Genomic DNA, 25285 nt, shown 5'->3' with positions numbered 1-25285 from the left:
CTTTCCGTTGAAGCTAAATCACAGCACTAAGCCTGCTAATTTTTTCGTTATATAACGCTGCTCTGATAATCAAGAGACTGCATTTTCTATTGCTTCTGCAGCTGGACACAATGAATCTTGTTAAAAAAAAAAAGAAAAACTAACTAGGGAGTTCCCATCATGGCTCAGTGGAAACTGAATCTGACTAGTATCCATAAGGACTCAGGTTCGATCCCTGGCCTCGCTCAGTGGTTAAGGATCTGGTGTTGCCGTGAGCTGTGGTATAGGTTGCAAGCATGGTGTGGATCCTGCATTGCTGTGGCTGTGGCGTAGGCCAGCGGCTACAGCTCCAATTTGACCCCTAGCCTGGGAACCTTCGTATATTGTAGGTGCAGTCTTAAAAAGACAAAAAAAAAAAAAGAAAGAAAGAAAGAAAGAAAAATAGAAAATCTTTGCCTGGCTAGAAAGAGAGCATCCGTCCTGGTCTTTGTAACAGGAGAGACTTTGCTTCTAGTCCCAGGTATTAAAATGTCAGGGTTGGGCCCACTTCCTTCATCTGCACATTTGGTGTGCCCTCCATGTCCTCCCTCTATCACCACCCTTGGGATATTAAGCACTGTGGACAGGTCTTAATTTAGCTCTTCAGTGTAAATAAAAGGCAGCCAATTTGTTAGAGTCCATCACTGAGTCCTTTATTAAGTCATAGACAAGGACAAAAGTGCCATGGACTTGCTGCCCACAGAGAGGTCTGCTGACTTACTCGTCACCACCTAATCAGTATCTGTCTTGGTGACTTAATGTCCTGGACAAAGCAAGAGACCATCAGAGGCAGAGGATGAAGAGGCTGCCATCAGTCCGCCTCCTCCACAATGTCTGCCCCCACAGGTGCCATGGTATCATCCACTCACCCTGGGAAGAGATGAGGCAGATGCATTTGGGCTAAAAACACAAGAAAAGGACAATTCACCCCATGCCACCTAGTGTTCCTATGAAGTATCTGGGCAAGTTCATGTCTGTTCTAAGTGTGAATATGGGTTTGCAGCAACATAGAGGGACTTGAAGGGCATTATGCGAAGTGAAACAAGTCAGAGACAGACAAATACTGGATGAGATCACTCATATGGGAAATAGAAAAAAATACAACCAACTAGTGCATATCACAAAAAAGAAGCAAACTCAAGAGATGAAGAGAACTAGTCATTACCAGTGGGGAGAGGGATGGGGGGAGGAGCAAGTTAAGAGGAAGGAATTACAAAATACAAGCTATTACCTATAAAATAAACTACAAGAATACATGGTAAAAGATAGGGAATAGAGCCAATATTTTCTAATAGCTATAAATGAAGTATAACCTTTAGGAATTGTGAATCACTTTGTTGTCTACGTGTCACTTAGATAACAGTGTACAGCAACTACACTTGAACAAAAAAAGTACATGTGAATACAGGAAGGAAATCAAGGGAGAAAAAAAGTCAAAAAAAGTCACAAAGTCATCAGTGAATTCCCCATTTGTACTCTTACAACTTTCCTTTGCTTCCAGTGTGCATGAAACACTTCTGTGCACCCTTGCTCGTCTCCACTTGGCATAGTCAGAGGTTCCTTCAGAGCCCCCCCGCCCCCCCAGGGACCAAAGCACTAGGCACATGGAGCCTGTCCTGTTCACTGTGGAGCCCAGTCCCGCTGTCCACTGAACATGTGACGTGCAGCTAGTCTGAATTGCCATGTGGCGAAAAAAGACAGTGATTTATCTCACTGATCGCTTGCACACTGAGACCCATGTATCCTGAAATGATATTTTGGATATACTGGGTTAAATAAAAAACCTGAAAGTGACGGTCACCCTTTTCCATTAAATTCTGGGGGGGGTCAAGGAGAAAAAGGTAGGTAGCTTTATTGCTTGGCCAGGCAAAGGGGGTCACGGCAGGCTAATGCCTTTAAGACTGTGCCCCCCCCCATCCATTTTTTAATGTGGCAATAAGAAACCCTGTCACTCTGGCTCACCAACTGAGCCTGCGTCCCCTTTGTTCCATCTATATCCAGCCTGGGAGGCACAGGAGGAACAAGAAAATAACACTCTATCTACCCCTTGCTTCATCTGTCGGTTTCTCAACATCAACACACACAGCTCTACGCCACATAAATGAATTTCTTTTATTGTCTGACGTAGTTGCTGGATTTCCAAGCATCTCCATTTATGTTCACTGAACCTCTGCTAATTCATCCTCGAATCTGTCTTGTTGGTGTATTTTAGACTATGCGCAGTGCTGATCCACAAAAAGCCTATTTGAATCTATCTGTGCAGAATGCATTATCAGGAGTGGGGCGCTCCCTCTGCAGAGAGGGCCTTTAAAACTTCTATTCTATTATGTTACAAACGCAGCAGCTGCTAGACAAATTGCCCCATGGGAATGGAAGGGTGAGCAGCACCCAATCCTACAAAATCCAGAACTGCGAGAGACGTGGCATGTGTACCCCTGAACATCTATGGGCCTCATAGCATATATCGAATATGAGTGCCACTGTTTGGTGATCAGCATTTCCACATAAAATGCCCAAGCACAGTCAGTTGGTCTGTGTTCCCCCAAAGGGACCCATACAATTCAGTAGTGAAAAAATCATCAGTTATCAGCAAGAGCTTTTTTTTTTTTTTTTTTTTTTTTTTTAACAGCTGAACTTGCAGCATATGAAGTTCTTGGGTTGGGTGGAATTGGAGCTGCGGCTGTGGCCTATGCACCAGATACAAGCCTCATCTGTGACCTATGCCACAGCTTACAGCAACTGGATCCTTAAACCACTGAGCGAAATCAGGGACGGAACCTGCATTCTCACAGAGACAGTGTGAGGTCCTAATTCGATGAGCCACAATGGGAACTCCTTGAAGTCATTTCTTAAATGAATTACCATCAAATTAGTAACAGAAGATCTCTCTCTCTCTCTTTTTTTTTTTTTTTTTTTTTTTTTTGTCTTTCTAGGGCTGCACCCACAGCATCTGGAGGTTCCCAGGCTAGGGGTCTAATTGGAGCTCTAATCGCAAGCTCATGGTTCCTAGTCAGATTCGTTAACCACTGAGCCACGACAGGAACTCCATAACAGAAGATCTCTAATAGGCCCCTACCACAGTTAAATGAATCTGAGCTTGTTTTGCATTGGTTTCAGTCTCCTACTTAATTCTAACAGAAGTGCCAACCCACTTTCAGGAAAGTCATCTGTCTCACTGAGTCCTACTAAGCAGTCCTCTTTATACACACCCCAAATCTCTAATTCCTTTGGATGTGCCTCTGGAACACATGTAATTCTCCTATATTCCCAACTTTTCTGTTTCTACTTTCCTCACCTACTTGTCTTAACAGCAATCTGGCTTTTCCTTTATACTGTCACATCTCATAACCACAGATACTGGTTCCCCAAACTTCCTTAAAAGACAAGACCAGAGAGTTCCTATTGTGGCTCAGCAGTTAAGGAACCTGCAGTCTGTGAGGATGTGAGGACATGAGGAGTGAGTTCACGTGGTGGCACAGTGGTTAACAAATCTGACTAGGAACCATGAGGTTGCAGGTTCCATCCCTGGCCTTGCTCGGTAGGATAAGGATCTGGTGTTGCCGTGAGCTATGGTGTAGGTCGCAGATGCAGCTCGGATCCTGTGTTCTGTGGCTGTGGTATAGGCCAGCAGCTACAGCTCCAATTTGACCCTAGTCTGGGGACCTCCATAAGCCACAGGTGCAGCCCTGAAAAGCAAAAAAATAAAATAAAATAAAATAATAAAAAATAGGCAAGACCAAAGAAAGGAGAGTCATTTATCACCTTTCCTGTTGAACTTTCTTCCAGGCCATGTCCTATCACCTCTGTTCCAAGACCTCTTTCCCTACCGCACTCCTATGTCACTCTTCTCCTTTTTTTTTTTTTTTGGTCTTTTTTTTTTTTTTTTGCCTTTTCTAGGGCCGCAGCATATGGAGGTTCCCAGGCTAGGGGTCGAATTGGAGCTGCAGCTGTCGGCATACACCAGAACCACAGCAACGTGGGATCCGAGCTGCCTCTGCGACCTACACCACAGCTCACAGCAACGCCAGATCCTTAACCCACTGAGCAAGGCCAGGGATTGGACCCGCAACCTCCTGATTCCTAGTCGGATTCGTTAACCACTGCACAACCACGGGAACTCACTCTTCTCCTTCTTGACCCAGGCCTTCCCTTTCTTGCCACCATCACTGTGTACGTCCCGCACCCATATGTGTTTGGAGGTTTCAAGAAGGGGGCTAATCTTGGGAACACCCAAAGGTACAGCTCAGAGACTTCCTCCTCTACCTCAAGGTGTTACCTCCATTCTACTTACACTAAACACAAGCCCCACCACACCTTGGAGCTTATCACTGCCCAGAAATACTCCACCTTTAAGATCCAGGCTTCCAGATCTCTGGTTGTAGCTTTCCGTTTACCTATGTCTCCACTTCCTTATTCTTTGAGGTCCTGCCCTTCATCCTCATTAGAGGTTCTTGCTACCGCCCTCGACCTTACCCATCCTGGCTCCACGAGCCTCCTTGTTGAGATGGGACCTCCAAGCTATCCAATGTCAGTGATGTCCACATTAACATTTATTTTTATGACTTTCTCAGCGTCCATGTGCCAATCCATGAACCTCATTACCCCATTCATTTTCTCTCATCTCGGAAAAAAATCACAGTAACGTGTCCATTGGTTCTAGGAAGGAAACTGAGACCTTTAGCTGCCTCTTTAAAACTGCCCAGGCTTTCTACTCAACTCTGGCTGGTGTAGGATCACTTTCTCTGCAGCAACTGTTTTCATCCTTCCATTCTCCCATCCTTCTCATTTCAGATGATAACACTCAATGCCCTTCCTCTCCCCACTGCATCACAGAGGAAGAGATGTCCACATTCTTTTGATCAGAGCTGGGGTGGGAGAGCTAGAGCTGCTGAGACAGCAGCAGTCAGAGAGGCTGGTCTCTTCTGCGAACCTCAGCATGCATCAATCTACACCTGAATGATGTGGGTTTTGTTTTTTTATTTTCTTTTTCTGTGGCACACCCTTTTCCTTAATTGTTTTTATTGAAGTATAGTTGATTTAAAATGTTTCAGGTGTATAGCAAAGTCACTCCTTTATATGTATATTCTTTTTTTTTTTTTTTGTCACAATGTGCCTTTATGGTGAGCTGCAGATGGGACATTTCCAGCAATAGTTAAAAATTTAATTTATAGGAGTTCCCATTGTAGTTCAGTGGGTGAAGGACCCAACTAGTATCCACGAGGATGCTGGCTGGATCCTTGGCCTCACTCAATAGGTTAAGGATCTGGCATTGCTGCCAGCTGTGGTATAGGTTGCAGACAGAGCTCAGACCTGGCATTTCTGTGGCTGTGGTGTAAGCTGGCAGCTGCAGCTCCGATTCAACGCCTAGGCTGAGAACTTCCACATGCCACAGGTGTGGCCATAAAAAATAATGACAATAATAATAATTGTCAGGGATTCCATGAAGCCATGTGGATGGAACCCTTGGGAGCTTATATAGAGATGCTGACCCAGAACAGTAGGAAGAAGACTAAAGCCCATGAAGAGTGAGGCCATCGAAGAGATGGGGAGCTCTTTATAGATATCCCGCATGTATTTGGAGGTGACCTCCCAGAGGAAAAACCAGGCAGTGAAGAACATGCCAATGGCCAACAGCACCACAGTCAGATGAGGATAGACAGCCAGCTTCCCTGGGCTGATGTATCTGTTCATGGCCTCAAGCTTCATTTTGCCAGGCATGGTGGGGTAATCGGATATATATATGTATATATATTCTTTTTCAGATTTTTTTCTAAGGCACCCCCTCCCTTGAGATAGATTTGCAGGACCCACAGAAAACCTGCCTTTACGTGAGCACCCCTGTGACCCTGAGGCAGGTGCTAACTCAATTTGAGAATCAAGGTCCAAAGGCATTCTCTCACTCAGACATTGTAGCTGCCTGCTTCTTTGCTCTGTGAATGACCAGAGGCAGGAACAGCTGTATAATACAAATTACATGAAGAAGAAAAAAAAATAACGAAAAAAAAAAAAACCTCAATGAAATTTTAAGCCAAGCGAGACTGAATGACAAGAGTATAGAAATGACAAGATCTATGAAATCTTGAATTCTTATTCGAGCACCTAAAATGGGGTCAAGTTTCTCAGCAAAAATAAAAGGTATATGGCAAAAACGTACAAATGGCTAAGAACTCGGTATTTCGCTGAAAGCAAACTTAATTTATCAAAAACTTTTTTTTTGTCTTTTCTAGGGTTGCACCCGAGACATATGGAGGTTCCCAGGCTAGGGGGCTAATCAGAGCTGTAGCCACCGGCCTACGCCAGAGCCACAGCAACACGGATCTGAGCCGCATCTGCAACTTACACCACAGCTCACGGCAACACCAGATCCTTAACCCGCTGAGCAAGGCCAGGGATAGAACCCGCAACCTCATGGTTCCTAGTCGGATTCTTTAACACTGCACCACAACGGGAACTTCCTCAAAAACTATTTTAAAAGTTTAATATTCATTTATATTTTTCTTTATTTTCACTATTAACACCTTTTTTTTAAAATTGAGGTACAGTCTGCCAGTCTATTTCTGTTTTGTAAATAAATTCATTTATATCGTTTTTTAAATTTCCACAAATAAGTCACATCATATGATACTTGTCTTTGACTTATTTCACTTAGTATGATGACTTCTAGGCCCATCCATGTTGCTGTAAATTTCATTAATGCATTCTTTTTTTAGGGTTAACATTTTAAAAAATCAACATGACTTAGACTCATGGAATGGAAAAATAGTTATCAACAGTCAGGAGACATTTATCGTGTCCCCAAATCTACAACTGGCTCCACCACGGGTTAGCTGATAAATTTCTCTTCACCTCAGTGCCTCCATATATGAAATGGGGGTTTTACACTCTTAGAGGAAAACGAAAATGTTCAGACCAATAGAGCAATGGAAGGCCATTCTACAAGGGGAAGCCGGGGCAAAAAATCATTCTGGAACAAGCTTTTACCAATATTTTTCCCCACTGGTCTTCCTTGGAGTCCCCCTACGCCTTGAATAATGACATTGTTTTATGACATTTAAGCATCACAGCATGAGGCAGCATCTGGTGGGGAGGTTCATACATGCAGGAAGAGACCTCAGCGGTGTTTGCTATTCATATCTTTTGATGTTTCAACAACAACAACAAAAAAAAACAAGGCATTCTTTCAAACCAGTCGTCACAGTGGCAGAACCAAAAAGACAACTGATAAGCTGAATATAGAACCCAGATGTAACCAACAAGAGAAGACGCACCAAAACTACCTCGGGTGAAAAGAGAAGGAAATCTACATCACTGACAAGTGCAAATTCCTACTAAAACTTTAAGATGATGAGTAGAAAAGACAAAGAAAAGAAAGGGAGGAAGGAAGGGAGAACACTGGGTAGATTCTTCTCCAAACTAACTACTAGTAGTAGTTCCAGTTACAACAAAAACAAGCAAGCAACAGAAAAAGGGAAGAAAAAAAAAAAAAAAGAAAGAAAATAGATGGCTATATTTTGCTAATTCCATCAAAACTCAAGAAGTGATCAAGAACTCAGACAAAGCTAGCCCACAAAGAACTTGAAACCAAGGCCCCGGAAAACCAAAGTTTTGAACCTAACAATAATGATGTCATCAAAATGCATGAAGAAATAAAAACATGAGATAGTGTTAGTTTCTAAGTACATAGATTCTGAAGTCAGACAGACCTGAATTGGAATACAGTTTCTGTGGCCTGTGTTGTTGTTGTTGATGATGTTGTTGTTGTTGTCTTTTTTTTTGTATTTTCTAGGGCCCCACCCATGGCACATGGAAGTTCCCAGGCTAGGAGTCGAATCAAAGCTATAGCCGCCAGCCTACCACAGCCACAGCCATGCCAGATCCGAGCTGCATCTGTGACCTACACCACAGCTCACAGCAACCCCAGATCCTTTTCCCACTGAGCAAGGCCAGGGATCAAACCCGCAACCTCCTGGTTCCTAGTCGGATTCATTAACCACTGCGCCACGATGGGAACTCCCAGTTTCTGTTGCCTGTAGACTGTGACCTTTGACAAATTACTTAAGTTTTTCCAGGACTCAATTTCTCCATCTATAAAATGGGGATAATCTCGCATCAGTTGAGTGCTCCGGGCACCAGGACTGGACACTCCGTGTGATAACTGCTGTAGTAGAGAATGTGTGAGACCATGGAAAATTCCAAACACCTCCCAGCTCTTCAACTTCAAAGAGCCTGAGCAATGAATGTGAACTTTGGGATCAAATCGCAGTTGCTCAATACTTCTTTGGCTGGAGACGATTCATACTGATTATTTGTATTGAAAAATACCAGTGCTCTGAGAGGTTATGCTTTCATCTGTAAGATCATACCTGATTGGCACCTGACCAATATACATGCAAGGCTTGAACACAAAATATTGTGAAATGAAAAACAAAAAAGTCTCCCAACTACATGTCCTAACCCCAGGCGTGGCTGATGGGGACCATGCAATGCATCCTGTTGAGTCAGATAAGCAATGCCTAGATGTGCCCCAAGGCATTTGACCTCCCAGTGTCCTCCATTCCCTAAACCCGGTCCCCATGCAAATGCTGAGATGTCTCCTTTTCCAACCTTATGTCTATCCCTTCTACTCCAGCTCCACAATCCCTGGTCACTGCCCAGATGGACTCGAGCACCCCAGGCTCCAGCCCTAAGCACCGCCCCCTGCAGGCAGGGCTGGCTGGTACCCTGTCTCTGGTTCCATGGAGACACCTTATTGAGTCTCACTCTCTCCCAGGATTCCCCTGATGACCCCATTCTCCTCCCAAGTTACTCCCTCTCCTTATTATTGCGACACACCTTGGAGGGACAAGCCCTGGCCTGCCAAAAAGGTCCTGATACTCCCAAGGCCATCAGACTAGAAAGCAGCCCAAATGGGTCAATCCTCAGAGGCAGGTCCTCCCCTCCCAGAGTGAGACCCTGAGAAGGGCCCCTGCTCTCAATTCAGCTGCACCCCTGCCCACCTGCTGGCCCGCCCTGCACAGAGCAACCCCACACTTCACCTTGACCCTCTGCAGGCAGAGGTGAGGGCAGAGCCAGGCAGGGAACAGGAAAGAAAGGAGAGATGATGAATAACCATAGGAACACAAAAGCTATTTATGGTTTGAAAATGCAGTTAAGAAGTTCCCATCGTGGCTCAGTGGTTAACGAATCCATCTAAGAACCATGAGGTTGTGGGTTCGATCCCTGCCCTTGCTCAGTGGGTTAAGGATCCGGCGTTGCCATGAGCTGTGGTGTAGGTTGCAGACGCGGCTCGGATTCTGCGTGGCTGTGGCTGTGGCGTAGGCCAGTGGCTACAGCTTCAATTAGACCCCTAGCCTGGGAACCTCCATGTGCCGCAGGAGCAGCCCTAGAAAAGGCAAAAAGACCAAAAAAAAAAAAAAATGCAATTAAGAATTCCTTAAAATTTCATTAACGTTTTGCGGAGAGCAACATGTTTCTTAATAAGCTGATTACCAAGAAAGATTATTTCCCTCCATCGTCCAAATTTCTATTAGCATTCTTATGAGCATGGCCATGGGCTGCATCCTGAATAAAGACAGGTGAGGTCCAAACGTGCAGGAAAGACAGCAGAATCTCTAAAGCATTCCCCAGTCCAAAGATTCTTTTTCTTCAAGTACCTAATCACAAACAGCGTTAAGCAATCCCACTTTTGAGGCTCTTGCTTAAACATTTGCAACGCTTCTCCTTTCAAACCTGATTCCCTAACTCAATACAAGGCAAGGCCAGAGCTTGATTCTTGATCTAATCCATGAGCAGTCCTTTTGGTAGCTGAGTTGTAAGCACTGACACAAAAGGAATCACACCCGTGTTTTGTTTCCTTTCAGGGCACGTACAAAACCGTCCCAGACTGGCTAATACAAAGAGTAGCTTGGCTCACATAAAGAGCTCTTTGAAGATAATATTTCTAAACAAGCCCATCACCAAGGGAAGGCTTTTTTTTTTTTTTTTTTTTTTTTTTAATGCTTTATTTCAGAGGTAAGACAGAAAGAGGAAAAGACTTGTATGCATTTTTCTCTTTCCTTAAAAAAAGGAATATATTTCTGGAACTTTCCTTGGGAAACACAATAGCAGCCCCATTCATAACTCCTTGCTCAGTGGCAATCTGCAGACTCCCTCTCCATTTCTTGCTAAGGATCCCTCTCTCATCCCTGACCTGCATCACAGCTCCAGGTGGATTTCCTTCCTCAAGTCCCAGAGAACCCGCCATCTTAAATGGGGCACAGTTGTCCTAAAAAACTGAAGCAGTGAGCTGCTTCCAATAGACTCTATGAAGTCTACTCAGCAGTATCAATTCGTTTGGAAAAGTAATGCCTTTAATTTCAACAGTGAGACTTCTGACATCACAGAGAAACTTTCAAAGTCTCTTGGAGTAGCAGACTTGTCTGCACAGCCCTGTTCCAGCAAAATTCACCCACCAAGACGAGAACAAATTAGTTTTCAGGGCCTACCTAGAAAGAAACTTAAAAGTCCATTCAGGGAGTTCCCGTCGTGGCACAGTGGTTAACAAATCCAACTAGGAACCATGAGGTTGCGGGTTTGATCCCCAGCCTTGCTCAAGGGGTTAAGGATCTGGCGTTGCCGTGAGCTGTGGTATAGGTCGTAGACGTGGCTCAGATCTGGCATTGCTGTGGCTGTGGCATAGGCCGGTGGCTATAGCTCTGATTAGACTCCTAGCCTGGAAACCTCCATATGCCAAGGTAGAGGCCCAAGAAATGGCAAAAATACAAAAAAAAAAAAAAAAAAAAAAAAGTCCATTCGGTATTATTTCATATGACAGAAGAATTGAAAAACTTAGTGCAAAATGGCTAACAATTCAAAGAGATCAAGCATAATAAATACCCACAGTACCATAATCATTTAGACCAAGACATCATCCAATTCCTGATTTAGTTTCTGACAGGAATAAAGTCTATTTTCCCCCTCGAAGGCCACTTCCTGGGGTCCATTTTAAAAGGATATGTACGGGAAGTTCCCGTCATGGCGCAATGGTTAACGAATCCAACTAGGAACCATGAGGTTGCGGGTTTGATCCCTGGCCTTGCTCAGTGGGTTAAGGATCCCACGTTTCAGTGAGCTGTGGTGTAGGCCACAGACTCAGCTCAGATCCCGAGTTGCTATGGCTGGGTGTAGGCCAGCAGCTACAGCTCCCATTAGACCCCTAGCCTGGGAACCTCCATATGTCGTGGGTGCAGCCCTGAAAAGACAAAAGACACCCCCCCCAAAAGTGTTGTTTTAAGTCCCTAAGTCTGAGAATAATTTTTACACAGTCACAGATAACTAATATTATGCCAGACATTCTCTGCCTCCCCAAAAATGACGACCAGCCCTCCATGACATCATCTGAACCCTTTAGCCTGAAGAGCCACTTTGTAAAGCCATTACCTCTCTTTTTTGGCCCAAAAAATATGCACTTTTTGAGGAGTTCCCATTATGGCTCAGCAGAAACGAATCTGACTAGCATCCATGAGGACGCAGGTTCGACCCATGGCCTTGCTCAGTGGGTTAAGGATCAGGCATTGCCATGAGCTGTAGTATAGGTTGCAGATGTGGCTCGGATCCGGCATGGCTGTGGCTCTGGTATAGGCCAGTGGCTACAGCTCCAATTCGACCCCTAGCCTGGGAACCTCTATATGCTGCGTGTGTCACCCTAAAAAGACAAAAGAAAAATGCACTTTTCACTTTCCCTTCATTGCCATTAACATCATACTTATGAGACTTAAGAATTCTTGTCTATGTGAGAGACTTCATAATTTCATAAACTATGAGCAGGAATTTCAGCCATAAGGTCATCTGAATACACAAGCTACCTCTTCTCTTCAATGATTTCTTGAAAAATACTTTCTGCCCTTTCCTGGCTATCTCTAGTTTACAGTGGTGTCATTAAGTTATCTAGAATTGCAAGCTTCATAACTCACTGCGGCACGTATATGGCAGGAAGAATTTGTACCATCTTATTGTAACATAAAATTTTCCACTGAGACAACTACCAAATTTTTCCTCCAGGCTGGCAGTCCAGCCAAATCATCTGCCTACCTACTTGTTAGCTCCAGGAGAACCCAAAAATACAGGAAATAGAATACCATCAAGAATCCTGAGTAACAAATGACACTAACTCAGTGCAGGGCCTTCAGTAATTCATTCAAATATGGGAGAGACGGAATGTCACTGAGACCTTATAACGGACAATTGGGGTATCTGACCTAGATGGCCATGTCAGAGAAGGACACCCTGAAAAAGTGACCTGCCATCTGAAGACAGAGCAGAGTCTCGTTGGACAAAGAAGAGGAAAAGGGAACAGCATGTGCAAAAGTGCCGTGTAGGAGGGAACGTGGAAATGCAAAGAGGTCAAAGTGGCTGGAATACACAGCAATAGGGATAAGTGCGCTCCATGAAACTGGGAGGCTGTAAGGACTGGATTATGTATAGCCTAAGGGTCCCCAGGGGACTTTGGTTTTTATCCAAGGGCAACAAGAAACCATTGGAAGGTTTAAAACATGTGTGTTTTAAAAAAAAACCCACAGCCCAGGAGGCAAAAACATAGACCACCAAGTGTACAACAGGAGGAAGTTTCCATCAACACTCCCTAAACTTGTGCATGGAAAGCATGTTTATTTCTTTTTTCTTTTTTTTTTTTGTCTTTTTAGGGCCGCACTCGTTGCACACGGAGGTTCCCAGGCTAGGGGTCGAATCAGAGCTGTTGCCACTGACCTGCGCCACAGCCACACCAATCCTTAACGCACTGAGTGAGGCCAGGGATTGAACCTGCATCCTCATGGATACTAGTCAGATTCGTTTCCCCTGAGCCACGATGGGAACTCCCCTGATAGCACGTTTAATGTGAATGTATATGAATCCCTCTCCATATTTAACTTTAACACAATTTGACTAAAAGTATGTTTTTAATCATCTTTGACTGACAGTGAGTCTCCAGGGACCTGCAGCCTGTCAACCTCATGGACATGTTAAATAACCCCAAAAACTTAAGTCTGTAGAGCTTAGAGCGACAAAACCCTGTTCAAACATTCGACACTCCTGGAAAACCCCTTGGCAGCATTTTTGAGGCCAAACTAGTGTATGTGCCCCTGAACGTTCATCTACAAAACCCTGATGGGAACCCTCATTCTTCTGGATCTGTAAGCAGCTATTTATCAGTGGTCAGAGGTCATGAACACCAACGACCATTAACCAAGTGTTTATTTTCTAGAGAGATAAGAGAGCTGAAACGTATCTGTCCCTGGAACAATACTGTTGCTTGATCCCAGCCCAGAGCATTAAATCAGAATCTAACCCATGGCGAATGGGCACTGCAGTATCCACCCAGCAAAGGACAAGGTTCTGAGTTCCCTGATACAGAGGCCTAAGTGCAAATGTTTCCTTATCTTCACTTTCTCCTGAGACAACCCAACATTGACTTGTAATCTAAAAAGTCACAAAGAGTCAATGTGATTTTAGAGACAATATATCTTAGGTAGTTACACACCGCTGGGTTCAAAAGAAGACTGTTGCCATAAACCTACTCCAGCTGAGTTATCAATGGACTTCGGTTCGAAATGCTATGTTTTCTACTGGTCATGTAGAAATATATCATCGTAGGTTACTTAATAATAATAGCAATGATCATCAGCATTGGAGTAGGGTTGGGAGAAAGATATGAGGAAGGTCTGGAGGAAAAGAAAGTCGATTTAAGTCTCTGCTGCTCCCCCACATCCAAGCCAGTGAAAGGAGAAATTGTGACATAACCTGCAATATGCCTAGAGGTTTCCTGCGAGGCTCTGAAGAAGAAAAAAGAAGAGTTGCCTCCCTAATGCCTTGACCTCGGCTGAGGCAGCATCCTTTTCTCAATTCTTCCATTAACAAAAGGCAGGTGGTTCCGCTCCCATTTCTTGTCTATCAAGACTGCAAATGAGTTATTAAAAATAGGGCTCATTTCCAAGAGAAGGTGCACCAATGGACTAAGTCTCAATCTTACCTCTTGGCTTCCTCCAGGTGGCACAAATATTCATAAGCGATATTCTGCCGCCTCCTCTCATCCATCTCCTCTGCGGAGAGTCTTTCATCGTCCACGATAGCTAGAAATAAAGGATAACATCACATGACTCAAAAGCGCCGCGTTCATCAAATAGCGATGAGACAATCAACTAGAAAAAAACTCAAATGCAGCTCAACACTGAGCACGGGGAGACAGGGGTCGTGAAACATCCAACACAGAAAGAGCTTGGCCTTTGGGTCTGACAATATTATTTCTAGCAAAAAATGCCATACGGAAGTTGACATTAAATAATAGAAAGCAGAGAGCATCAGATGTCATGGTCACGATGCCACAGGATGTATACGGCCTCAAACCAACTAAGAGTGTGGTCTATTGGCAACAGGGGTACTCAACAAGCTTGCAGAACTGGTCCAACAGCTCAGCTTAGCCCATCCTAGCAATTCTGGGCCTTAACAAAGACTCTCCAAGGACCTGTGTTTTTCTCACTTCTACAGGGAATTAAGGCTTCTCATCCAACACAAATCCTTTTTTACAGCTGAGAAAGTCTCTAAAATTCCTCCCTCACTTATCTCTTGGCCTTTGGGAGACAGCCAGTGAACAGTGTCTTCAAGCCCACACCCTTTATGCCAATATAAATGTGGTTTATAAACTGCTACGCTTCAGCCTTGCTTTTCTGCAGAAAACCGGCCTCCCCATTTCCTGACTGCACTTCCTCTGCCTGTAGCCTCAACAGGCCCCACAGCCACCAACGGTCACATCGGCCAGCTCTTAGCTGTCTATCTGCACGACAGCATTCCTTTTACATCAAAATGACCCCTCCCCTTTGCTCTCCTCAGTCCAGAACTTTCATTCTGATGGTTGTAAAATGAATGTGGTTTCTCGTTTGTGAGGTTACTCATCGGATGAAGACAATGTGTGTAGGCAGCAAGGCTGCGGTCACCTGGGGCGAGCACGTCAGTGTTTTGCTTTTTTGTCCCCCCAGCCACCAGCTCCAGTCAGCTGTCTCATAAATGGGACCCCTGGTCCCAAACAGAGGAGATAAGGATGCCAGGGTCACCCCTCCATCCCTGGAAAGGCCAATACCCCGCCCTACTCATGAGGAACCCAAAATATCAACGTGGCAAAGAAAAGGAACCCAGATCATTTATAAACAGCAAGACTGTTTTTCAAAATAAAGGAAAAATTAAAACAAAAAATAAAACAAAGCAAAGAGAGGAACCCAGGTCAAATTCTGAACTCTTACTGGGCAAGTATAAGGCTCAACACTTAAGATCTAAAAATAATAGCAAACTCTCAAAGAACTCAAGAGAAAGGGGACTTGTGGTTGACAAGGGGTTGGGGGGGGGAGTGGGAGGGAAGGAAGGATCAGGAATTTGGGATTAGCAGATGCAAACTATTATATATAGAATGAATAAACAGCAAGGCCCTACTGGCTAGCACAGGGAACTATATTCAACACGCGTGTGAAAAACCATCAAGGAAAAGAATACGAAAAAGAATACAAATCTATACATACATATATATAAAACTGAATCGATTTGCTGTACAGCAAAAACTGACACAACATTGTAAATCAACTATACGTCAATGAAATAAAATGTTTTAAAAGAGGGAGATTAGGGAGTTCCCATCATGACTCAGGGGTAACAAACCGGATTAGAATCCACGAGGATGCGGATTCAATCCCTGGCCTCGCTCAGTGGATTAAGGATCTGGCATTGCTGTGAGCTGTGGTGTAGGCTGGCAGCTGTAGCTCCAATTCAACCCCTAGCCTGGAAACTTCCATATACCATGGGTGTGGCCCTAAAAAGCCAAAAAAAAAAAAAAAAGAGGGAGATTACATTTGCATTGACATAAAAATGGCACAATACTATAAGCATGGATATATGTCCCAGATGCTTATTTTTCTGAGCACTTACTTTTCAAGGCCTTAGGATTTTCTATGCAACATTTTATTTCAGTTTCAGGACACTCTATGAGGCAGGTACTTAATCTAACTCACTTTACCTTTGAGCAAACAGGCGGAGAGTAAAGAGCAGAAACACTAGAGCCAGAAATATTTAGACAGGATGAAACAAGCAAGTTCAGGAGTTCCCTGGTGGCTCAGTGGGTTAAGGGTTTGGCATTGTCACACTGTGGCTCAGGTTCGATCCCTAGCCTCTGGAACTTCCATATGCCACAGACCTGACCCCAAAACAAAACAAAACAACAAGGAAAGAACAAGACAAAGTACAGAACATTGGGAAATGTCTTTGTTTATGGGTGAGGAGGAAAAAGGACCAGCAGGAGAGGCTGGGCAAGGGCTAGGACAGGTGGTACCCAACAAACGCAGGGCCAGCAGAGCAGGAGTTTCCATAAGTATCACCGTCTTTTTTCCCCATTCCCCTTCAAGGACTCCCAAGGTTCCCGTGTGGCTCTACTCCTCAAAATAAGGAGACCTCAAACCATACTAATGATATCAACAGGGGTCAACGAAGAGTTGTATTTGTGAAAAGTGAGGGTTTTTTGTTGTTGTTTTTTTTTTTAAACAAATGGAGTCTGACCTCATCTTCAGAAGACAGCTCTCAGATTTAAGAAAAGTATCAAAGCTCTCAAACAACCCTCCTCTGCACCCCGACTCCAAGATCCCAGGCCTTCGACATCTGCCCCTGGACTCTTGCAACAGCCCTCACACAGCCAGCCCGCCACCACCCCTCTTCATTCCACTCTCCTCAGGGTCACCAGAAGCATCTTCCTAACACGTGGTCCTACTGATACCGGAAAGATGATACCGGAATCTGGGTTCTTGTTGACGGCAGTCGAAGAATGAACTCTGAGAACACAAAGGCAGCAAGCAAGCAAAGTCTTTATTAAAGGAAAGCAGAGAGCTCCCAGGGTTGCTGGGAGGCGGGAGAAGAGCCCCCTTTCTCTATTGTCCTATAGGGGTTTCTAATCCCTTAAAGATGGAGGGGTGCCAACGTGGGGTCCAGAAAGATGTGGTTGTCTCCCATTGGCCTCGCCCAATTATCTATAGCAGTCCTTGTCCAAGAGGGGTCTTAGGGGTGGAAATGTCCCTTAAGTCTCTTGGTTTCTTTGCCCTTCTCTTCCTGTAAACTGAGTCACAGGGGGTTAGGGATTCATGTCCATCTGGGCGTAGGGACCCTCCCTATAGTAAACAAGGCCTATGGGGATGTTACTCCCTGGAGCCCTTAAGCCACAAATGTTAATCAGTGGCCACATCAAAGAATGCATGGAAGCCCCGGCTCCTGCACTGATAACCTGAGTTAGTCTTCTGCCTCACTACTGATTTATTTTTCCTCTCAGTGGATCCCCATCTCCTACAGAACCAAGGTCCTAGAAGAGAACGCTTCCCTCTCCTCTCCAACATGCTCCAGCAGCATCATGTTCCAGGCCCGCACCGCTTCCTTTCAGTTTGAGTTCTTCTGCTCTCTCCACTATCCCTCTGCCAACAGAGCCCTGTTCCCACTTGTGTGGGACATCTTTGCATCTTCCTGAGCAAAATCCTGCGGATCTCAGAGTCAAAATCCATCCCCTCTCCTCAGCACTTGGGTCCACATTTTTATTACATCAGCCTTCATGGAAGCTCCTGCTGTAACTGGGTCACATCTCCCTCTCCCAACTGGGAATTCTTTATTTTGTTAATTTTCTTATTTTTTCACTTTTTAAATTTATGTTCACTTTAAAAATTTTTTTATCCAAGTATAGTTCAAAAATTTATTTTTTTTTAACAGTAACCTTTCTTCATTTATTTTTTTAATTTGCTCTGTAGGACCAACCTACAGCATATGGACGTTCGCAGGCTAGGGGTCTAATCAGAGCTGCAAGCCTACACCACAGCCACAGCCACGCCAGATCAAAGCCACATCTGCAACCTACACCACAGCTCACGTCAATGTCAGATCCCTAACCCACTTCGTGGGGCCAGGGATGGAATCCGCAATTTCATGATTCCTAATCAGATTCGTTTCTGCTGCATCACAACAGGAACTCCTGAAAAGTTATTTTTATTTTTTAAATTTTTGATTAACAATGTTGTGTCAATTTCTGCCACAGAACAAAGTGGCCCAGTCATATATATGTGTATATGTGTGTGTGTGTGTGTGTGTGTGTGTGTGTGTATATGTATATATGTGTGTGTATATATATATATATGTGTGTGTGTGTGTGTATATATATATGTATTCTTTTTTTCCCCCTATTATCTTCCATCATAGTCTGTACCAGGAGATTGGATATTGTTCCCTGTGCTATACAGCAGAATCTCATTGCTTATCCCTTCTAAATGTAGTAGTTTGTATCTACGAACACCAAACTCTCAGTCCATCCCACTCTCTCCCCGCTCCCCCTCAGCAACGAGAAGTCTCAAACTGGGGGTTCTTTAGAGGAAAGGACTCTTTGGCTTCACATGTAGGTCTCCTTCACATCCATCACAGGTCCCTGCACACAGAGGGCACCCAAACATTTGTTGAACAATTACCTTCCCGTTTAACCTTACTAAGTGAGCTAACCAGCATCCCATAATGAACATACTTTGAAAATTATGATTTCCTCATCCTGGGTTTGCTTAGAAGAGAGCCGACATGCCCACAGAGCATCACCTAATCCTCTGTCTCCACTGTTCCTAACAGTTAAGCCCCATGACTATCAATTTGTCACTTTAATTTCAGTCTCAAGACTGCCTCCCATTTCTGACAGAATATTTTCCTTTTATGGTGCCTTCAGACATAAAGCTTGAAAGCCACATACAACGAATGCCTGGTTGGAGTCCATGGGCTCATTCCAGCCTCCCCAACTTGTACATGAGAAGACTGGGTCACATTCAAAAGGAGGCACTCTCCTTGCCACCTCCCCTCTTGGCTGGTGCTTCCTTCCAGCCCCAGCCAGTCCACCCAGGAGGAAGCAGAAGCACCAGCAATATTGGTCCCCAGGCCTCTGCCCCTCCCAACTGCCTCCACAAGCCACATAAAATCCCACCAGCCCGAGCCACTGAGGGGCTCTCAGACTCTGACATCACCTGTCCAAAGAGAAGCCTGAATTAAAATGCACACTCCCTTGTGGAATGGAAATCCTGTGAAATTGGATTGTTATGATCATTATACAACTACAGATGTGATACATTCGAGTAATTTAAAAAAAAAGAAAAAAAATCAGCCTAATTGGGCTGGTTTTGCAAAACGGAAAATAAAATAAAATAAAATAAAACACGCACTCTGCACAAAGCTTGAAACTGGAATTGTAAGTTTCTCATGGCTTATAGGGTTAAGGATTTGGCATTGTCACTGCCCATGTTCAGGTTGCTGCTATGGCACGGGGTTTGATCTCTGGCCCAGGAAATTCTGCATTTCACAGGCACAGCCAAAATAATAATAACAATAACAACAATAATAATAATTGCAACATCCTGGCCAGAACTGATGAAATTCCTCCTATCTTTAAGGGCTCATCTCAAAGGTCATTTCCTTCCCAACGTCGCCCCTGACTATTCCTGTTCAGTGTCCTCTCTCCTGGTACTGAAACCAAGCAGGACCCTGTGGGGACAGCATGGGTACAAATCCTTTCTATGTCCCTGTTTCTTAGTTTGTAGGAAAAAGGTTTCAGCCTCCTTAGACCTTCCTTGAGTACCAAAGGGCAGAGTCAGTTACTAATCAATGAAGTGAGGGAATGAGAAACACAGGAGGAGCACTCAAGTCAAGAAACAAGAGCGCAGTGATTAAAGCAGAGCCCTGGTTCCTCCTCCAGGAATACCTGCATCCCTGAGCTCTGCGGAATTAAGGCTCCACCCCCCGCCGGATGGAAGAAGGTAACTTCAGGCAGAGCATCAGATTCCTAGAGCACCGCCCTGTTAGTGCCCCACCAAGCCATCACAGGAAAGTCACATACCCGCAGCTCTCCTATTTTGCCTATAAAACCTTCTCCCTGAAAACCATTGGAGAGTTTGGAGGTTCTGAGCATGAGCCACGCATTCTCCTTGCTTGCCCTACAATAAACCTTTCTCCCACTCCCAACTCTGTTTCAGTTTGCTTGGCCTCACTGTGCACTGGGCACACAAAATTGCATTCAGTACCTCCTTCATTTCAATAATAAATGCCTCAAAAAGACACACGTTCCATCCAGGTGTCCAACACACTTGCCTGCACAGGCTGCATGCTCCATAAAAACATGCAGCGAACAAATAATCTTTTATCAGGAAAGACTAAGACATGGGCTTTAAAATATCTACGTGGGGTAGTTTCATGTGTTTACACTGAATGAAAAAAGATGTGGCCTTTTGCTTTTTAGGGCCCTGCACACGGCATATGGAGGTCCCCAGGCTAGGAGTCTAATCAAAGCTACAGCTGCTGGCCTACACCACAGCCACAGCAACTCAGGATCCAAGTCACGTATGACCTACACCACAGATCATGGCAATGCCAGATCCTTAACCCACTGAGTGAGACCAGGGATCGTACTGGAAACCTCATGGTTCCTAGTTGGATTCGTTTCCACTGCGCCAAGCTGGGAGCTCCCACAAAGATGTCGTCTTTGAGGGAGCAAATAAAGCACCATTCTATAGATTTCACTCAACTCGTGTTCAATTCATAGAGTCTATGGGCCAGGCACAAGTCAATGCAGCAGGGCCAGGGCCCTGAACAGAACAAAAAACGTTTGCCCTCATGGGGCTTCTTTTGTTGTTGTTGTTGGCGGCTTTTTAAGGCCACACCTAAGGCATATGGAAGTTCCCCGGCTAGGGGTCTAATCACAGAGTTGTAGCTGCCAGCCTACACCACAGCCACAGCAACGCCAGATCCGAGCTGTGTCTGCGACCTACACCACAGCTCACGGCAATGCCGGATCCTTAACCCACTGAGCAAGGCCAGGGAATGAACCCAAGTCCTCATGGATACTAGTCAGGTTCATTACTACTAAGCCAAGATGGAAACTCCTTTTTTGGGGCCAGGGGCGGGGGGGGGAGTGCTTCTTTTTACACATTCCCTCCTTTCCTCCTGACCCAGCCCACTACACCACACACCTTGCCACTGCCCTTCCAAGGACACACACTGCAGTTTCAGCTTCCTTCCTGCATGAGCTATTGTCAAAGCCTATGCCAAGGTTACCAGTGTGGGAATGTCTTAATCACAGCAAAAGCAGATCCCTCTGGACCACAGAGGTTGCCTACAAATATTTCTGCATTAGTCAGCATTGACTAAGTAGCAACTTCTGATAAGAGCCACAGACACAGATAATAACCCTGCCATTTAATGAGCCATCATGGAGCTGATAGAAGAATACACTTAAGCATGACTTGACTGCCTATAAAGCACTTTTCCATGTTATTGTGTGGTTTTCATAATCTCTCTGAAAGACAGGCATTATCTCTTTCTGGCAGTTAAGGAGACCGGGGTCATGCAAGGTTAAAGAACCACCTATGGTGACCTCTGGGTCAATGGCAGAGCCAGGGCTGGAACGGAGGTCCCTCAGCACCGCCAATTCTGCTCTTTACCCAGGGCTGCCCGGCTCCTGAAACTGAGTGAGCTGGAGGCTCCCAGTCATTGCCAACCCCAAGGGCAGGTCCCTGAAGTGCCTTCAGAATTGTTTTATTTTAAAGCAAACTGATTAGCTGAGACTTCCTCTGAAGTTCATCTTTGCTTACTGCCTTGAACCCTAAGAAACGGGAGGAGGTGCTGAAGAACAATTTCCTGAAGTTTGAGCAACTCACAAAATGTCCTTTGTCATGTGAGCTGCCATTGGCTAAAAGACGGTAAAGCAGTCACATTCTATGGAAATCACATGAGAGGGCGTATTCAGAGGTTTAAGGAATAGAATGAGTCAGTAGAAAAGGTTTTGAAATAGATCTACAAAGTTAGAGACAGAAGGACACTTCAGAGGTTCACTGTTTTCAAGAACATGCCTCAAATTCATTGTAAAAATAGCCCAAGATCTGCCTTGTGCATTGAGAAGCTGGTCACCTGCAATGAGGTCATCGCCTGCTCGCTTCAGCTACCCTACTTGCTCCCTTCATGCAGGGTCAGCAAGGCCACCACCTCCCCTGTATTAAAATGTACTCATCTAGGAGCTCCTGCTGTAGTTCAGTAGCAACAAACCCAACCAGCATCCATGAGGTTTCGGGCTTCCATCCCTGGCCTCACTTGGATTAAGGATCGACATTGTGGTGTAGGTCACAGATGCGGCTCGGATCCCATGTGGCTATGGCTGTGGCCAGCAGCTGTAGCTCCGATTTGACCCCTAGCTTGGGAACTTTCCATATGCTGTGGTGTAGGTCACAGATGTGGCTCAGATCCCATGTGGCTGTGGCCAGCAGCTGTAGCTCCGATTCGACCCCTAGCCTGGGAACTTCCATATGCTGTGGTGTGGCCTTAAAAAGCAAATAAATAAATAAATAAATAATTTGTTTAACAAATATTAGAGTGGCTGCTCTGTGCCAGCGTGTTCTAGGGACTGGACACAAGTGACAAGTATGATATACAGTCCCTCAGGTTTTTATTAGAGTCAAACAACAGAAACTTTGCCGTAATTACAGGATGCTTAGATAACTGGAGGGAGGGTTGGGAAGAATTAAAGGCAACACTCTGGCAAGAAGAGGAGCCTTCGTTGTTTAAAAAGGCATTATTTAAGGAAAAGCAGGTTAAGCATATGACATGAATCATCAATTCATAGAAACATGCCAGAGTTTAGCATTTTATGGACACACTGCTATGTTGTGTGACCTGAAATTTCTGTAAGGAACCCTGAATATCCTCAGGGATATCATTCAAACAGGTACTGAACCATCTTCTTCAGACTGGCTTTTACCTAGAAGAATTCACCTAAATGGGTATCTTTTCGGTCTCATACCTTAAAGGATGGTTGGCAGGGATGTATACCCCAAGGAAGAGAACTGATCCTGAAGCCCTAAAACTGGGGCAGGGTGTGAGGATAGGATCTAAAAAATGAAAGCACTCCTAGTCCAGAAAGCTGATACACAGGAAACCGACCTGTGACATTCTCTGGCTTCTTACCAGCTTCCTGAAACAGTTCATAGCTACTTAATCTTAAGCTTTAAAGGACCACATGATTAAACTTCCCTAAACTGAATTTTCTTTTGAAAAACAGGCAAACTTGCGGCTGAAGTTGTTAGCAACCTGATACATATTCCCAGGCACCCTAAAGAATCTGAAAAGACAAGAGAGACTGCCATCCTCCCATCAAAAACACTGAAGGCTTGGAGTTTCCACTGCATCACAATGGCGACATCTTGGGAGCACTGGGACCCAGATTCGATCCCTGGCTCAGCACAGTGGGTTAAGGATCTAGGGTTGATGCTCAGGTCTCAACTGTGGCTTGGATCTGACCCCTGGCCTGGGAGCTTCATCTGCTGAGGGGTGGCCAAAAATGAAAAAGCACAAAAACAAATAAATAAAACCAACACTGAAGGTTCCATCAAGCCATGAACACCATGAGACACGGAGGGCCTGGCTCACACCCTGTCCATCTCCACATCCCTACCAAGGTGCTCAGAAGGCAGAGATGCTATGTCCTTCACAAGCTTAGTCCCACCTAAGTCAAAGACCTGAGAGTAACACAGCCATACCGTCCAGGTCCCAGGGAAGGTGAACTGAATTTCAAGGCTGCCTCCACACCTCTCCTGGAGCTTCTCTCCCATCATACACTCCTAAGACCTCTCCAAAGTTCTACACCAGCACAAAGCTTCAGAGGATGTTCAGGTGACACATGGCTGGAAGGGACTGCGGCCACCTCCTCTGACCAGACAAAGCCCTGAATCTTCAAGTGCAGCAATAGAAGGAAAATTTACTAAGTGGGGGAAGAAGGGTAACCAGCAAACTACATAGTTTCCTTATAAGAGTGAGGATCTCTGATTGGCTACCCTTGTCCTTTTTCCAGGGAGGTTACAAAGGCCCAGTAGAGTTAGGTAGCTTCTCTGCCATAATTACTCAGAAAAATGACAAACATTTCAGGCTTTGTGAAAAGTTGATCCCTTTCTGCAAATATGCTTTCACAGTGTACACAGCTTTAAAACCAACATATGAAAAACAAGTTTTGTTTATTTGTTTAATGAGAGTTGCAACATTTATTTCAGGTTCTCTCTTGGGTTTGTTGTTTGTTTTGTTTCTTTTTTTCTTTTTTGCCACACAGGCAGTATGTAAAAATTCCTAGGCCAGGGATTGAATCTACACCACACCACAGCCACCAGAGCCATAGGGGTGAGAATGCAGGAGCCTCAACCCACAGGGTTGAGAACTTCCTAAAAAAGAGTTCACCGATCCCACTTTGATACAAAAGGTGCCAAACTATGTTCCTCCAAGACCATGAACACACTTGAGCATCTAAGAAAGCCTTGATCTCAAAACCCGGGACAGATTTTCAGAAAAGAACCTCATTTCTACATCGCACACGTGGAGTATCATTAATTTTGGTCTATTGTGCAAATCTGAACAAGAATGTCTTCCTCCCTTCTTTCTTTTCTTTCCTTCTTTCCTCCTTCCTTCCTTTCTTAAATAATCTAGAAACTCAAAGAAAACCAGGAAGATCTTCAAATCCACATAAAGAGGTGGGCTAACCTGCAGTCTGAAATAAAACGCAGGGTCTATCTAGGACTTTGCTCAATTTGGGAGAGCAATTAAAAGCAGTTGATTCTTGGATTTGGGATTTCTTAGTCAATGATAATGGCAATAAATATTTTTGGAACAAAAACCACCTCTTTTACTACCAAGTAGGTAGAGAAAAAATTCCATTTGCTCACTGCCTGCTCCTACACCCTTCATCATGCCCCCCAGAGACCTGAGGAAGGAAGCACAGAGTGTCATGTTTCCAAGGCCAGCTCAAGAATTTTTAATCCCAACATTAAAACCTACAGAAAGATGGAGTTCCCTGGTGGCCTAGCAGGTTAAGAATATGGTGTTGTCACTGCTGTAGCATGGGTTTGATCCCTGGTCCAGGAACTTCCAAGTGCAGGAGTGCGGCCCAAAAAATAAATAATATAAAATAAAATTTTATTGTTTTTTTTTTTTCTTTTTCTTTCTTTCTTTCTTTTTTTTTTTTTTTGTCTTTTTAGAGCTGCACTTGTGGCATGCGGGGGTTCCCAGGCTAGGGGTGGAATCGGAGCTGTTGCTGCCGGCCTACACCACAGCCACAGCAATGCAGGATCCAAGCCATGTCTGTGACCTACACCACAGGTCACGGCAACGCCGGATCCTTAGCCCACTGAGCGAGGCCAGGGATCAAACCCACAACCTCATGGTTCCT

The 25285-nt window shown here is 44.7% G+C and overlaps 1 protein-coding gene and 1 pseudogene across 1 annotated transcript in view; both read right to left on the bottom strand.

Moving 5' to 3' along the window:
- IQGAP2 (IQ motif containing GTPase activating protein 2) overlaps positions 1–25285 on the bottom strand; it is a 338812-nt gene that overhangs the window by 263809 nt on the left and 49718 nt on the right. Inside the window, exon 2 of the mRNA XM_021084462.2 lies at positions 14024–14123. Coding sequence (XP_020940121.2) covers positions 14024–14123 — 100 coding nt within the window. The remainder of the gene's footprint in view (positions 1–14023; positions 14124–25285) is intronic.
- Positions 5490–6040, bottom strand: LOC146405588 (dolichyl-diphosphooligosaccharide--protein glycosyltransferase subunit TMEM258 pseudogene; annotated as a pseudogene).

The sequence above is a fragment of the Sus scrofa genome, chromosome 2 (genome assembly GCF_054392235.1).
Source record: "Sus scrofa isolate SSC_HxYL_T2T_F1_AM1 chromosome 2, Sscrofa_HxYL_maternal_Yorkshire_Landrace_v2.0, whole genome shotgun sequence".
Lineage (NCBI taxonomy): Eukaryota > Metazoa > Chordata > Mammalia > Artiodactyla > Suidae > Sus > Sus scrofa.
Note: the sequence above shows the minus strand (reverse complement) of the source record. Positions and strands in the feature narration are given on the sequence as shown.